Source organism: Barbus barbus (genome assembly GCF_936440315.1).
Source record: "Barbus barbus genome assembly, chromosome: 30".
Lineage (NCBI taxonomy): Eukaryota > Metazoa > Chordata > Actinopteri > Cypriniformes > Cyprinidae > Barbus > Barbus barbus.
In genome coordinates, this window is record NC_136758.1 from 16395363 (window position 1) to 16412454 (window position 17092).

The 17092-nt window shown below is 38.1% G+C and overlaps 2 protein-coding genes across 2 annotated transcripts; both read right to left on the reverse strand.

Moving 5' to 3' along the window:
• Positions 1–272: 272 nt before the first annotated feature.
• asmt2 (acetylserotonin O-methyltransferase 2) lies at positions 273–6648 on the reverse strand. The gene is made up of 9 exons (XM_079386305.1): positions 6325–6648; positions 5526–5623; positions 4228–4402; positions 3927–4056; positions 3622–3690; positions 2716–2834; positions 2429–2566; positions 1743–1865; positions 273–1656 (listed from the first exon to the last, which is right to left on the reverse strand). Exons 2-9 carry the CDS (start codon positions 5604–5606, stop codon positions 1445–1447), a joined length of 1047 nt encoding a protein of 348 aa, XP_079242431.1. The 5' UTR covers positions 5607–5623; positions 6325–6648; the 3' UTR covers positions 273–1444.
• Positions 6649–7769: 1121 nt separating this feature from the next.
• pgrmc2 (progesterone receptor membrane component 2) lies at positions 7770–16856 on the reverse strand. The gene is made up of 3 exons (XM_079385381.1): positions 16439–16856; positions 12587–12742; positions 7770–9743 (listed from the first exon to the last, which is right to left on the reverse strand). The coding sequence occupies exons 1-3, from the start codon at positions 16788–16790 to the stop codon at positions 9646–9648; spliced, it is 606 nt and encodes a 201-aa protein (XP_079241507.1). The 5' UTR covers positions 16791–16856; the 3' UTR covers positions 7770–9645.
• Between the last annotated feature and the right edge of the window lie 236 nt (positions 16857–17092).

Genomic DNA, 17092 nt, shown 5'->3' on the forward strand with positions numbered 1-17092 from the left:
GCCTGCAGGGGCGCTAGTGCTCATCCACAAACACTTCCATTTCAGCTGTTTCATAATATCCACATCTGTTTTGGAGATGATGACAGGAATTTTTTTGTGTAAATCTCAGGTTTAAACATACTCATTATTTAATATTATGAATCAATAGGAAACCTCTGTAAATAAAGAAAGATTTAATGTTACGTCATCAATACTAAATCAGAAGTAGGTTCAAGTATGTGACCCTGGACCACAAACAAGTAAGGGTCTTTTTTGTTGTTTTTTTTTAAACTGAGATTTATACATCTTCTGAAAGCTGAATAAATAGGGTTTCCATTGATGTATGGCTTGTTAGGATAGGACAATATCTGGATATGATGCAACTATTTGAAAATCTGGAATCTGAGGGTGCAAAGAAATCAAAATATTGAAAAAAATCGCATTTAAAGTTGTCCAAATGAAGTTCTTAGCAATGTATATTTCTAATCAAAATTAATTTTTTATATATTTACGCTAGGAAATATATAATGGAACATGATCTTTACTTAATATCCAAATGATTTTTGGCATAAAAGAAAAATCAATCATTTTGACCCATACAATGTATTGCTGGCTATTGCTACAAATATACCCGTGCTACTTATGACTGGTTTTGTGGTCCAAAGTCCCATATTTAATATTTTAAACATCAGTCCAGTTATTAAAGGAACTGAACCTTTCAGGAAAGGTACATAATACAAAAGCTGCAAATCACATGGGATCAATGCCCAACAAAATACTTGGTTCATTGTTTCCTTTTATTTGAATTTTCTTCTCAGTGGACAAGTATAAATGTGCAGCACAAGATCAAGAGTGGTGCAAGGGTTTCACTAGAACAAAATATGCAAACAATACATTTAAAAAAATTAAATGCATTCTTTTTTCTGTAGAAGGATGGTAAATTAATCGTATTAGGACTAGCCTATATGACACAAAAATCATGTTTAAATTAAAACTAAATCGAATGAGGCCAGGAATTGATATTTAGACTAAAAAATAAACTAATGCTGTTTTATTTTGATATTTTTTGACTGTGTTAGTTATAATAACCACTAGGGGTCACACTTAACCATGTGTCAACACCACAGTGCACAGATACACAAGGCAGGATAGAGGGAGGAGCTTATTTTGACACATCACTGGCCAATCCAAAACAGCTCCTCATCCCACCCCTTCTCAGACTACATCTGGTAGGCCTCAGGAGTCAAGTTCACAAATAACTAAATCTAATTAGTACAAAAACTGTCTTTTGAAGGAATCATAAGGATCACTCTGTGCTCACTCCGTGTTGGAAAAAACTTTACAAAACAAGCCAAGGTGGAACAACAGATGCCTGGCATGTGCATGAACATGATTACTGACGTGTCTGCAGATAAGGCAGAAGGGGTCTGATTACTAACGACGCTTACAATACACTTGTGCATATTCATTTGAGAGCCAAAATAGCATCATATGATTTTCCGGTCCTACAGACTTGCACGTCTCTGAATCCTGCTTCGGTGAGCAGACGTGTATAATGAGAGGGTGGATGCTCCTTCCCTTCTGTCTGGACCAGCATGTTCAGAGAAAACATCTGAACCATAGTTGGACCCCGGCGGTTCTCAAATAACAGTGCCTCTGCGATCAGAACGCCTCCACCTAGACAGAGATGGTAAATGCTTTGAAAACATCATTTTAGGGCCACTTATTAATATTATTGACCAGGAAGTGACATCTTTTCTCACCTGGATGACATGCTGTATGAATCGTCTTCAGAAGTTTGAGATTTTTGTCGTCCTTCCAGTCATGAATGATCCGAGCCAGAATGTATAAATCTGCAGGAGGGATTTCTCCTTCAAAAAAGTCCCCTACAAATACAAAACAACATATACCTAATTGTTTTGGAGATGAGAAATGCCATACTAGAGTTATGAATTTTTTATTTAGTTTTTATCTTATTTAGTTTAGTTTTCACATCATCAACACTGCCGTTGAAAAGTTTCGGGTTGGTAAGATTTTTTTAATAAAAAGAAAAAAAGAAAAAAAAAAGACTTATGCTCACCAAGACTGCATATTTTTTCAAAAAATACAGCAAAACAGAGATCTATTGTAATAATGTCACTTTTAATCAATTTAATGCATCCTTGCTGAATACAATTTTAAGATACTAAAACATTAATTTGAGGCTATTTCTGAGTATTTTAGTTTTTCCCAGTTATTTTAAATTTTATTTATATTTTAGTTAAGAATTTTTTTTTTAAAAGTTTTTAGCAAGTTTCTATTTCAGTTTTCATTAACCATATTAACACAACAAGCTTAAAATGTACTCTGGTCTGGGCAGCCATTAGATTGTTGTTTTTGACAAGTTCAGAAGGACAGAGCATCGGTCAAATACGAACTATTAACAATGTTACAATGCGTCATTACGCACCCTCTTGAAAACAGATGGTGTCATCTTGCTGGGCGAAATGCCGCTGAGCAGTCTGGACCACCGCCGGAAGATCCAGAACCGTGACAGTGGAGGAAGGATACTCTTTAGCCAGCTCTCGCGCTAATGCACCAGAGCAGCCTGCAAAGCATCTCAAAATAACATGACTTGCAAATCTACTACTTCTTGCATATCTCATTAAAAAAAAAATCTACAATTATGAGCTTTTTATTTTTAGTTCAAATAACTGTCATAATTAAGCAAAGAGTCAAAACAACATTTATACTCGCCTCCCAGATCTATGACTGTCTTGAAGCTAGAAAGATCGAATGCTGTCACTATGTCATGACCGTCAATGACCCATGTAGAGTTCATCAGACCCATGAACTTCAGCATCTCCTCTTCTGACCTGAAACCAGTGTCAACAGATGGATTTGAGTTTGAACGGTGTATGGTCACTTTTGATCAAATTAATGGGTCTTTGCTGAATAAAAATATTAATTTCTTTACAATAAAAACTGGAAAAAATACAAAGATTTTGAGTACTGATATCTGTGACTGAGTAGAATTTTTTTGGACTAAAACTACATCCACTACATTTCTCCAGGCGTAACCAACTGCTATAAATGTATTATAAATAACAACAAATGAAAGTTAGGGTAAAAAAAAAAAACATACTGACACATACTGTTTCTCTGAAAACACATGAACTGACTTTAAACAGAAGCACAACCTTAAAAATGAAAAACATTATAAAATGGGTATAAAATTAAATGTAATAAAATTAGGGGTAAAATTAATAGAAAATAAAAAATGATGAAAACGAATACACATGTCCACATAATCCCATGCACCAAAATTACTAGAGCGTGAGATGTGTTCACACACACACACACACATACTCTCACGCCATCACAAAAACCCCAACGATTCCAAAACATACATACAATAACACAAGTCATTCTTTCACACACACACACACACACACACACACACGGCAACAGCCTGTCATAAAGCCTCAAATTTGTATTGGTTTAAAGTCCATGACCTAGAATTACACTGCACCAGAAGCTAAGCGCTTAAGACTGCATCACTGGAGTCAACGAAAGGACTTTTAATTTAGTGACGTCTAGGGACAACAATAAAATTCACCCAAAACAGTACTGCTAATATTATATAAAACCGATCACACAAACCTGTATATGGCAGAGAAGATCTCTTCAGATGGAAGGCCAAAGGTTTTCTCATTCTGGTTCTTTCCTTCCCTGAAAGGTTTTCAGATGTGTTGATTATGCCATTTTTCTTATTCAATAAAACATATTATTTCTTAACTGTTTAGTTTTAGAAAGGCCAGTCAGGCTTTTCTTTTTTAATGATCACAAAGCCTGATGAATCTAAAAATCGATACAATGAAACATTTGTCACAGAAAAAGGATTTTAAAGCGGCCAGGGATCAAGTGTTTCTCAGTTGTTAATGGATGATGAAAATGGCGATGCCTACCTGACAGCGTCTACCAGATTGTTCCAGAGTGGGTAGATGGTCTGAGAGTTATAAATTATCAAATCATGTAGAGATTTGGGGCTGGTCTTGGCCAGGTATAGATTAGCAACATCTGTGCTGCTGTAAAAAGCTATGAGAGAAGACAAGAGTTAAAATATGGAGACTTGGTAAATATTTTAATAATAATCTAGACACAAGAGATGGATGATTTTATGAACAGATATTTACATTTATCACCTTAGATCAATCAATGTAAATTCCAGCTATTTGTGGAGGAATATAAAATAGTTAAGCAGCTCACCTGTTCCCTGTACCACTTCCACATCCACAATCTCAATGGCGACCAGAACATCCAGTAAACGCTCTATACCATCTTCACTGGTGCCAAGCTTCTGTGCAACTTCAACTGCCCTCATGGGCTTTTGGGATTGGAGGAGGAGGTCAAACAGCCCTAACTCACAAGCAGAAAATATTGCCTGGAGGAGAGCAGGGATTCAAGATATTTAAATCAAAAATGTGAGTGAGAACTTATGTTATTTATGTGTTTGTCATTTCTTTTAAATTGTAAAATGCACTTATTGCAACTTGTAACTGAATAAATATGCTTGCTTTTCTACCTGAACCCATTTTCACAAAAATAATGTCTGATTTAATCAGACAAGACAACCTTTTTATTACTGATATACTAGGACTACTTAAGACATTTTGACTAATGCTACAGCCACTATATTTCTCCAGGAGAAACCCAAAGGAGAAGTAACATTGTGAAATATTATTACAATTAAAACATGCTTGATCAATTTAATGCATCCTTTCTGAATAACAGTATCTTTGTTTCTTTAAAAAAAAAATCTGGAGATCAAGACGATTATCTGATATCTGCGACTGAACAGGTCTTTTGCAGTGTGATTTTTTTTTGGACTAAAACTACATTCAATATATTTCTCCAGGAGAAACCCAAAGTAGTATAAATTAGGCCTACATCAGCCCATGAACATGATTTTGGGTTCAAATTCATATTAATGTTCAAGTAGGCTGAAAGGTGTAAAGGAATGTAATATTTTAGGTGATATGACTTTTGTATAATTTATTCACAATTTTTAATTACTTTTTTGCCTCCTGTGATAAGTAAATTGCGCAAAACTCTGTGCACAATAATTGTAAAATTATTCTTGTGAAGTCTATTCTATTCTATTATCTAATTCAGTTCATGCAGAATTCTTTCTGGGGTTTTTTGTGGGATAAGACAAGTCCTGAGTCATCTCAGTGTTTGACTCAGTTGCTTTTAATAAGTTATAGGCCTGTCCTGCTAGAGGCGAAATCAGCCATGGTGGCCACAGAGGCAAAAAAGACACAACTGGGGAAATGCCATTAATAAATAATAGATGTTCTCACATAAAACATTTACTCATAATCCAACAGTGTGGTAAACACATTATTAAACCAGTTTGCTAAAGATGCCTCAGGTGATTCCACATCACATAAAAGTACTGATTTATATCATCTGACTGATTGATATTCATGCACTCATTTTGATAAAAAAAACTCTTTTATATAGACGTTAAGGAATTCAGTACGAGTCTCTTATAAAACACACACCTTGGAGATCCTGAATCCATTGAAATATTCCAAAAGCTTAAAAGGATAGTCCAGTTCACTCTGGGATAAATGCTCAGCCATGATAAGAAACGTCCCTCCTGTAAAAGTCAAGCTCACCATCAGCTCCAACTTATAATGGAACTCAACTGTCAGACCCTCTTGACAAGTGAATGTGAAATATCAAAGTAGTCAGTATAAGTTAGTGTTACAAGATCCAAAAAGTCTTGATATTACACTTTAACCACTTACCCTGTGCAGTACCTTTTCAAAGAAAAAAAAATCAAAGGCATATACAGAAAATGCTATAAACGTCTTATGTTCTGTTTTGCATTCTATGCCTCAACTCTATTAATGCATTAAAAAATATGGACGATTGAGAAGACAAAAGATGAAGTCATCATCAGCTACTTGTCCAGACTAACCCAAAAAGAACATTTTAAGCAATTCTATATTTTAAGGGGAAATGAATTTAAATATAAAATGCTATATTTTAAGCATTTTATATTTACATGACCTGTTTGTATACATTTTCCCTCTCAAATAAGGTTCATCTGAATCTATGGTCCTCACACTTTCACACAGCCGGTCAGAGAGAAACAATGCATTGTGTAACCACCAACCACAAAATCATTCATGTGATCTTCCCACGAGAACATGTACAGATTTGCACGATGCTGATGCATTGAATAATACAATCGATCGCAGATATTTTGTATAAAGCTGCAAGATATCGACAAATGCAGAGTCTAAAACCTGCAATGCTTAAGCACTCTAGTGTTTATAAGAAAACCAAACTTACCCAACAAAAACTGCCGGTTTGATATGCAATTCTGTTCTAGACAATTCTACTTCAAATTCGACTCTACACTAACAGTCATTTCATGCAAAATAAAGCACCGTTCCCGAAACGATATACGAAAGAATCACACTGTGTCCATGTCCGATTTCTGAACCCAGTTTGAACGATTCATTCACGATTGAATCGGTCAAAGCGGCTCCGACAGGGCCATTTGACTGAAAACCAAAATATTTATAAGATACATAAGTGCTTATATATGGCTTTACTGGAAAGTTTTAGAGCATGTACTATGAATCGCCGTTATGTGTCACGAACGGCGCTATCGCTGGAATGTTGAACCGGTCAGAATGAACTGTTCGAGAGAACCGATTCGCAGAAATGACTCGGGCATGCCATCATTGGTAGATACCTCTGTTAGAGAACCATTAGGGTTTCAGTGACATCTGGCGGTTAATGCCGAACGATTTCAATCACTATGCTGTTAGTGTTTTGTAATTTTTGTTTAATGAACAAAAATAAAATCCTTAACGAAATCATCTTCCAGGAAGTGATTATTTTTAGTGGGAAGACAGCACTACTAACATAGCATTAGCAATGGCTACCAAAAATGAGACCGACCACAGCAAAGTCTGCTGTACCCTCTTATATATATATATATAAAAACATAAGACATATTCATTTAAGACACAAAGTTCAAAACGTACTGCACATAAAAAGATAGTGCTACATTTAATGTATCAAACCAGGTAGGCTACATTACAGACACCTTTGTGGATATTTTTTTTACTTACACATTTTGTGGATTATAATTTATAATCTATTTACAAAACTACCTCCATACTCAATCTGTGCTGTGAAATTGTAAATTCACAACTGCAATAATTTGAAACAATGGTTTTGTTTCATTGCTGATTGTGTAAACTGTGGTGCGAGATGCACAGTATTGATAAACTACCTTGAGTAAATAGTTTTCAGCTCTAACACAATTGTGTGACATTTCACGCAGCTATATCATGCTTAAAAATTATATTTCAGTTTGCAAATCCATACAAATGATCTGGACAAACTATTGCCGTTACTCTATGCAATTTTTGCATATGCACTCAGTAATTATAACTGGAACATGACAAATACCTCAACCAACCGCAAATTTCCTCCAATATTCCTTCACACAAGCTAAATGCTTTACTATGGAAGTACAAAATCTTTTAACTAGTCCACATAACTAGTCTCCCAATAAATGCTGTAGTATAATGACACGATCCATTAAAGTACATTTAGTAAACAAATCAACCTGGAGTTTTCTCAACACATTTTACATTTCAGTTTACAGTCTCAGCTGCCACTTTTGTAGTTCTTTGATTTGAAATGATGCCCTTTGTGAGAAACAAAGCCTATTTTTGCACTTGAGATGACACAACAGAGGGGCAGAGAGGATAACCGTAGTTATTAACCAAATGTATTTATTTCTGCAACAACACGTTCTCATCCTCCTCCCCTGAACGCACACACATCCTTGCAAACTCCATTTAAATACATGACGTGAGAGCCAGCATTAACTCACTGTTTGCTGCACATGCTTTAATAAAATGATACACATATTTACAGAATCCACAATTGTTGAATTGCGCCTCATCCCCCTCCCCTCAGCAAAGACAAAGTATTCTTCCAAACTCATAGTTCCCCTCTCCAGAAGAAAAACAAAATATAACACTTAAGGGTGGATTTGAAAATTACCCACAATTAACAAAATAAATTCGGCAGAAAAAAAAAAAAAAAAAAAAAAAAAAGAGGGGGAAAAAAGAGAAAGAGCAATGGATCTTTTGGCCAGTACAACACAGCAGTGCGTGGAGTTTAATAACAGCGCAGATATGGCAGTAACACTGAAATAGCTCATAAAGTCTATGTACAAGGTCACAATAATGGCGGTTGAGCCTCTCGTGTCGGATTCGCTCACAAACGTGAGCACGCCTCGTCATACGAACTGTGAGGAAATGGAGGGGAAAGATGCCTTGGCTTTCGAAAAACCTAAGAGTATGTATTGTGGAAAGGGCAGAGCAGAACATGTTTTATCTTTGCGTTTTCTCATACCTGTATCCTTCTGCATCTCTTGACTATTCTGTAGTAAATTAAATGGAAATAAGGCACAATAACTACGCTGTTTCATTAACAGGGGAAGGGAGAGTTCTGTTGACCAATGAGCAGACAAGTTGATCCAATTAAACTACCATACTGATCTTCCCTTTGCATCCCAACCAGCCGTTCAGATTTGCACCGTTCAAATAAAACAACAGTTTTATGGCGAGAATGCTAACGGATACCCCCCCCCCCCCCCCCCCCCCGGCAAACATTTCCCATCCCGAATGTTTTACAATCACATTGTGACAAAAAACGCTACACACTAGTGGTGCACACAATACAAAAATTGCTAAGAGCACCCACCCACCCCAGACCCTCCCAACCTTTGGATTGATTGGCTGATGGCAGAATGGCAGGCTTTTGGATTGGTTGCCATATCCACTTGACATTTACTTTGATTTAAAACGACAATGTTCTCACAGTTGACGAATAAGCATGAGATTTAAATGCTTGAGAAGTGTTTGAGACATGTGTTGTGGTACAATAATGACACACAACAACAACAAAAATCAAACTTAAATGGAAGCAAAAATAATTAAGAGACCCCAGTTGCGATTTTTAACCTGTTGTGTACTGAACTCCAGGCATCTGCCCCGCTCTATGTACGTGACCTTTGAGGTCACGAACGGTGAAGTCTCCAAAGAAAATTAAGTGAATAAAAATGTATGTGTTTTCAGTGTTTCCTCTTCTTCCTTTTTATTCATCTCTTCACATTGTCAGTCCAAGTCTGAATGCACAAATGTGCAGGATGCTATAAAAGCCTCAGGTGCGCTCCACTTTCCATCGGACTGTAGGGTAAATGACGGAAGGTTTAGGGGTTTAGACTGTATGACTGACGATTTAGGACTGGTGGATTATGGTATAGTGTTTGATGGTATAAATTGAGTGTTTAGGTGGGACAGGAAGATTGAGGGGCAAGAAGCTGGATTAAGGAGAAGGTATCAAGAACAGACAAGAGTACAGGAAACTCTGACAGGCTATTGGTCTGTTTTGGTAGAAGAACAGTCAGAACAGCAGGGGGCTTTCAAACAGATGTGTTTATCGCTGTGGTGGAGCAGTAGTGGAGACACGGTACGATCGAGGTAAAGGGCAGATTCTGAGGGGTTTTCTTGCTGGGGTTTAACTATTCTGGATGGTGGCCTTCTCAGTCCTGGGCTTCAGCTGCTGAGATGTTTCAGCAGATCATTCGTGTTTTTGATGATCCTTCATGTCCTCTTCATCTGTGTACTCAGACGGCTCGTCTCCTGGCTTCAACAAACGGCCAACGTAGTCATATTTCTCTGAGAGAGAAGAGGAACAAATGGAAAAGAATTAATAAAACAATTTTAATATAAAATTGCATTTATGTTATTTCTTGTTCATGCATATTGTGTGCATATTTATCTTGTGCACAACCTTTAGGAAGGACTCTTATTTGGACACTGGACTTATTTGAACTTTGGTAGTAACAACTAGGGAGAAGTTAGCATGGACCTGTTAGCTTCTGTTGGCTGTAAAACATCATCTTGCTGCACAGACTAGCTTTCTCCATCAGTGTTATTGTTAACTACAACACAACTAAAACTATTAAAAAATAATTAGTTATTTGAAATAAAACAAATAAAATATAAATATTAAATGAACAAAATTAAAATGCAAATTAAAAAAATGCAACTTTGGTAACTAATTGAAGTTAAAGTAGTTACCTAAACCTAATAAAATTGAGCACCTAAAATTATTAAAACATAAATGAAAACAAAAAAATATCCAAAAGAGTAAGAAAAGAAAATTCAAACAACCAGAGTGAAAACATTGTGCTTTATCACCAGAGTAACTTATTTGTCAAGCAGCATTAATCTGTTATATTACTTGGCTGATGTTCCCCACAGGCGGTGACAGGGAAGTCAAGCTGTTTATCTCACATTTTCTCATCTCACACAGCAACACAAACAGATATGAGACTGTTCAACACTGAATCAATCAATCTAGATCAGTCAAGTATAAACCTTATTGTATATGGCTATAGAACACGAGTCACTCTCCCCAACACACACACAAACATATATAAGTACATTAAAGCAAAGTTCACACTACACGACTTTACATGTCGGCAGATCGCTGTGCCGTTCAGACTACATGACTTGATTGTCTGTCTTTTAGTCGTTGTGGTGTTCACACTACGTGACTATGTAAATGATCCGCAACATGGGGTTACACACTACACGAGCTGACAACAACTGTCACCCAACGACTCGATTCGGTCCCTAAACCACGTTTTGTCATGAAAACACGCCAGAATTGACCGTTCGCAAAGAGCTTGATTGACATGCGATCTGACCAATCAGAACACGTATATTATGTGCCGCCGCTGCTATCCGCCATCTTGCCCGACAGCTACGGCCAGTCTTTATAGAAATACATGTTAAAACGGGGTGAAAAAGACTGAATTGAAACTTTCAATATAACTAAATATAAATATGTGTGGAGGGTTAAGCTGTGCTGTTGTTGGCCGCCACGGTAACGGCAATAAGCTGAGGTATTTTAAAAGTTTTGCATACCAAAACATTTGTCACGTCTGGCGCAGTATGCATGGCTTGCAGCGCTTAAATTAAAAACACTGAGTGTTAAATAATAAAATAATATGTTAAAACGTGTGCTCTTATCATTCTGTGGACAAAATCCCGTGAACTTCGCCCCAAATGGGAGCTTTATATGCACATGTACGCTCATCTGTTTTCAATGCAGCTAACCTCCTGTTGCTTCATGTTATCTTCCACTCATTAAACTATGACAGGTCCTTTACGGCAAAAAGACGATCACTGCGACACTCTAAAGTGATGAAACTATGGCGCTATGTACTTTTTAAAACCATTTTTATAGGTTTCACATTATATTGTCGGCTCTGAAAATATGTAAATGCACATGCCCAGTAGTATCCCTTCTAGCCTTAACCCCAAATCAGACAGGAGAGCAGATCAACTTCGGTGGACTTAAAATGGTGTTCCGCAGTTGAAATTAAACACTTTCTGATGTTTATTCATGTTAATTGCGTGCATTAAGTAAATATGAAAAGACGATTGGTTCACGTGTTTGAACAGAGGCAATACAGTGATCTGTCACGACACATTGAAGAGCCACAAAAAGGTATTTATTGTTTAAATTTCTTTAAAAGTGACTTAATTTAGCGATGTGTTTTTCACTGCGTGACAACATGATGTGTAGTGTGAGTGTTTGTCGGTCATGGCAACAGTAACTATTGATGGTTAATAAAAAAAATATAGCAGCCAAAAGCCTGTGAAAGAGAGTGAAAGACACTTATGTGCAAAAATAAAAGCCTAACTTTTCTTTAAGCGATGTCGCTGCTGTTGTTTTTCTTCCAGTGATCTCAACCCATGCCTTCCTCTTTCATTGGCTGTAGCTCGTCACGACACCTGACACCGACCGGTCCAGATATTTGGCATGCTAGATATTTGTTTGGCGTCGGCGACGCATCAGCGAGCCTCTTTGATGCATCGTTGTGTAGTTCACACATAAAGATTGCGAAGCGCCGATCATCCGCAGATTTTCCCCTGATTACAGCCCGACCTGTCGGCGAGCCTTAAGGGGACCACCTCATCTCATCAAAGAATAATTTGTGTGATTCATAAGTGACATTCGTTTTTGAGGGCAGCTATTGTAGACAATGCAGTAAAAATAAGTATTTTCTTGACTTTATTTCATGGCACAAACTAGCCAGCCTTTTTATCTTATCTCATTCGACTGAGACCGTCTGACACATCACCGCTGTATAATGGTGCAGGAAACACTGATATATGGGCATACATTTTTTTTATAGCTCTCTGATCTAGAGTGAAGAGGACAATTAAAGATTATTGCCACTCATCATCTAGAGAATTTGCTCAGCACCCCATTCCTGCATCAGTTGTGTGATTACAGTAAATCTACAGATCAGCCCTAACCAGCACAACAGGAACAACATGCAGAGCTTGTGGACCAGGAGAAGTGAAAACTAACTACCTACATAACATGCACAACTTTCCTACCACCAATTGCCCGAAAGGCCAATAAAATCTTTCAGACATGATTAGACTTCTGGGCAAATGATACGTTTTCTTTCTGAATTCAGTGGAATTCTCCTGCTTACCCATGAACTGCATCTCCCATTCTCGAACGCTTTCCATCTGTACAGCATTCAGGTCTGAAAGATCATCGTACTCGTCTCGTAATGCATCCTTCTCCAGACAGAATGTTGCCAAACCCCGAGAAGCATCACGTCCCGCAAAGATCCCGTAGGGGCCCTCTGGAACAACAGACATACTGTGAGCATAAAAGGTCAGCAAGACAAATTTAGGAACTTCTGCACATTATAGATACAGTAACCAGAACTGAAAATGCAATATTGCCAGGGATTCATTAATTATTGTCTGATCTGACATGAATTAGTGAAATCAAAATAACAACTATGCAATATGCATTAAGCAAAAATATAATTAAAGCTATTTGGCCCTCCCAAACTGTAAAATTGGATAAAATAAACACTTTTAATAATTATTGTACAGTCTGAAAATAAGTAAAAAGTAAAATTAAGGTAAAGTACGTAAATGTTTAAAATAACAGTACTTAGTATTAATAATAATGAATTAAGAATTACTACAAACAATAATTAGTAAAATTTTTTTTTTTTTTTACTACTACAAATACAAGCAGTTGTAAGAGCCCAACTGAAATACAATCAAAACAAAACTCTGCTATGAACCTACTAAAAGAAAACAGTTGTAGAGTCAGTGGGTCAGACAATCCCAGACAAGCTGAAACCAAAGTAGAGTGTCGTCTCAAAAACAACCAAACAGCTGAGATGAATGGAGCCGGTCACGCAAACCAGAGGAATGCAGGTAAACAAACAGGTACTCCAAAACAGCTGTGAGAGATTCTGTGAACAACACACCGCACCGAGTTAAGGAAATGAATGTGAGGTGCCATTAAAATACACTATGGTTACATCTACATTAATCCAGAAACATTTGAAAACTGTTTTCATTTTAAAATGCTCTCCGTCCACACTAGCGTTTTCAAGTGTTTTCTCAAAGTTTCTCATCCACACCGAAACATCAATTCGCTTTACTGTGCATGTGTAAAACCTCAAAACTCATACGATGGTACAGACATAATATTGATATTTAAGTAGCTTTTATAAAAATGCCTTAGAAGAAAATGTTACTTTGCATCCTGAGACAGTAGAATGGCACTGACATATTTTAAGATAGACAGCAATATGAGAGTAAATTTCCTGTTATCTTTGCAGGACTGTAATATGAAGTGTACAAAGTAACATATCTGTAGAAACAGTGTGAAAGTGAATAGCATATAACAGGCACAATACCTGTATAAACATAGATATCTATTGGTACAATATGCATCACATCACTAAACATGCAATATTGTTTTCCAAAACCCTCCGCTTCAAAATGGAGAGCGTTTTCAAAAAGCTATTTTTCCTGACAAAAATGCTGTGTTGGTGTGAACAGAAGGCCAAAATGGAGAGAAAAAGATGTGTTTGCAAACAAAAAGGTATTAGTGTGGAAAAGGCCTATACCACACCAAAAAGCACCAACTCCAGCTGTACACAAACCGCTCAGGCCACACCTTTCCTCCCAAACCTGAAACGTGAAGATGAGCACAACAGACTGATGAACTTCAGTCACAATCAAAACAAACAAATGAACTGATGTGATAAAAGGAGACTGATAAGAAGACAGGCATGTCTCGGATACTTGCTGCATTCTGAGTTTTACTTCATAACCTCTTGAGCAGGAACTAGAATCCATGATTCATAAATATGACTGCCAAAAGCCTTCCAGATCAGGCCTGATGATGACTAGGCTGCTCTGGCATGTGTAGTTCTTCTGTTCTCTTTCTTGACAGCGAGACTGAGCTTTAGTCATTGTTTATTCAGAACAGAAGGCAATAGATGGGGCAATCAGAAAGCCATCTTTTGATACTTATTTTTTTTTGGTTCATCATCTGATCTCCATGTGCAAAAGCCAGTTAGCTCTCTCACACACACACATGCACACAATCTTTTTTCAGCGGTTGAGCAATAATAGTCTTAGAGGAAACAAGCAGGTCCAGCCAAACATTGACCAAAAAGAACAAGCTGCCCTATGGTCGAATGATAAGACACCACATCTGCCTACAAAACAAACCTCTACTATAGTCTCGTCAGGTTATAAATGAATGCAGCAACAGGTAAATAAAGCTAATCTCATACTCTGTCTGGGTGAAATGGTGCAAGATGCCACACGGGACTACAGGTGTCTAAACGAATGACGCACTGGTCAGAGTCTGGTCTACTGCTGACACCACACCTTGAATGCCCCGCGCTCCCCCATAAACACCACAGATGGTCAGATAACATATCTCATATACAAATATAGCTGAAGGAGATGAGAGGCCTAATCAGAGGCTTTAGTTTGAACTGTGAATCAAAACTTGGTAAATGCAATCAACAGCTGTGATGATCCTGGTACAATTTTATGTGCATTCTTGGTTTCATTTCTGACCAGGGTCTCCAAATATAGACTCCAGACAGACAAAGGACTGCTGTTCTGGGTTTGAGAGCAAACATTTCAAGTGCTCTGTGTAGCATACAGCTGTTTTGCACAGTCTGTAAACCGCTCTTAAAGTGCAGGGGAAAGAAATAAGCGTTTCCCATCAGGGGAGGGAGGAAGGAGTGAGGCTCGGTGCTTGATTTCTTAACCAAGGCCACTGCTAAACTTAGCTGACCTAATATTCATCATAGCAAATCAAGCTGTTAGATTTACATGTTTAAAATGAGAATATTGATTATTGCACGGTACAGTTCTACCTGTACAGTGCATACCTGATGGGTGTGCCAGCACATGGCTCTCACCCGGTATGTCCACGTCATACATGGCTCTCGTTCAAAAATGCACTGACATGACAAGTTGAAGCCTGGGAAAGTTCACCAATGCAAACCAGAGTGGCAGAAAGGTGACCGCAGTTATGAATGAGACAGAAAGGGCCTGTCAAGAGGCTGACAAACTCTGATAAGACATCAGACCACCCTGTGCATCATCACAGCAGGGGTTTATGGGAGAAGAGGCTTTGTGTGACTTTACCCTGACCAGTGTTTACCAGTATTAGCTTTTCTCTGACCAGAGTACAAGCTGGATGCAACAAAACCTATTCTTCTGTGGCAAGCTGTTGCTTTTTTTTTTAAACTAAGCATTTCGAGTAATGTTGATTAACATTTGCTTACTATAGGTTTAGCTGCTTAAAATTATGCATAATTTCTTATTACTACTACAGCATGTACATGCAACGTGTAAAAAGGACAACAAAACAGTGTTGTTAGTAATCTAACTGTATCCTTCACCATTTCATGAGTAACTACTCGTTAGATGTTAGTACTTCATTATTGATTAATATCTATACAATTAGCCACTAGTACTTATTCAACAGATACTAGTCACTGCTGGAATAAATCACTAGTATTCAGTTGTGACTTGTAACTATTCCATTATTACTAGTTAAAGATGGCCAAATCTGAAATATTCACTTCAGACCAGTATGTATTCCAATTGTTGCTGACACTTCCAGTTTTAGTCAAACAAAATACGGTTACTTTATTTTAAGATCTCCTTGTGACAGTGTAGTCACATAAATAAGTACTGAGTAATATTAATTAACCGCACACACTTACTATATTGCTATGATTTGTAGTTAGTCGCTTGTAATTAAGCATGAAGTACAGTTACTGCTATAGTAGCGTGTAACAGGCAAACTGTGAAATAAAGCACTAGCTACCGAGAATATTAATGAGGTGTTTATTAGTCACTAGTAACTATCCAGTAGTTACTAGTACGTATTCCAGCTTTAGTAGACTTTGCTTACTGAATACTAGTACCTTCTCCACTGCTGAAGTTAAAAACCCCGCTGAATGTGGGTGTGAGCCTGAGCCCTGCGCTCTCCTTACCGCGTCCGTAAAACTTTTTTCCGCTGGTCACGTCGAAGACCTTGGTATTGACTGCCATGAGGATGCGCGGGTTCTGCACGCCGTCGTACTCGCGCAGCTGCTGCAGGGTGAAGTCGCGTCTCCTCATCTTGGGAAGCGGCGAGGCCTCGCTGCCCCGGCCCGCGTCCGCGCCCGCCCTCCGCCACCACCGCGCGTAGACCACGTAACACGCGGCCAGCAGGAGCACCAGAACGCTGAGATCGAGCAGCATGCTGCTTATACCGAGACCGGCCCCCGGATCCAACTCCTCCGTCGTGCCCTGCCCGCCGCTAGTGTCCGCCGCTGCACTCCTACCGTCCCCATCGTCCGCCATACTGCAACGATACCGCCTTCCCACCGCGCGCGCCCGCCCAGCTGCCACTCAGGGACGCTTCTGATTGGCTGTCTGTCACCGGAACACCACGTTGGCTCCTGGGATTTGTAGTTTTCTGTCAGAGTGGCGCCTACAAGACCACCTAGCGCATGCGAACAGACAAAGGCTTGAGATAATGAAAACGCGCTAACTGTTTTGATTAGATTTATCAGTAGCCAACCGCGAAAAAATACTGAAATATGCAGAAAATCTGCGTTTTAATTAACCTGGAACTCAAAAGTATTTTTTTTACTTTTATCTAT

Bases quoted from the DNA above. Each gene is read 5' to 3' on its own strand.
- asmt2 (XM_079386305.1), bottom strand. From the start codon at position 5,606: ATGGCTGAGCATTTATCCCAGAGTGAACTGGACTATCCTTTTAAGCTT. The intron at 4,403-5,525 runs GTGTGTGTTTTA...GCTCTCCTCCAG, and splicing joins ATGGATTCAGGATCTCCAAG to GCAATATTTTCTGCTTGTGA. The intron at 1,866-2,428 runs GTGCGTAATGAC...TTGTATTTGTAG, and splicing joins CACCATCTGTTTTCAAGAGG to GGGACTTTTTTGAAGGAGAA.
- pgrmc2 (XM_079385381.1), bottom strand. From the start codon at position 16,790: ATGGCGGACGATGGGGACGGTAGGAGTGCAGCGGCGGACACTAGCGGC. The intron at 12,743-16,438 runs GTAAGGAGAGCG...CTGTTGTTCCAG, and splicing joins AAAAAAGTTTTACGGACGCG to AGGGCCCCTACGGGATCTTT. The intron at 9,744-12,586 runs GTAAGCAGGAGA...CTTCTCTCTCAG, and splicing joins ATGGGAGATGCAGTTCATGG to AGAAATATGACTACGTTGGC.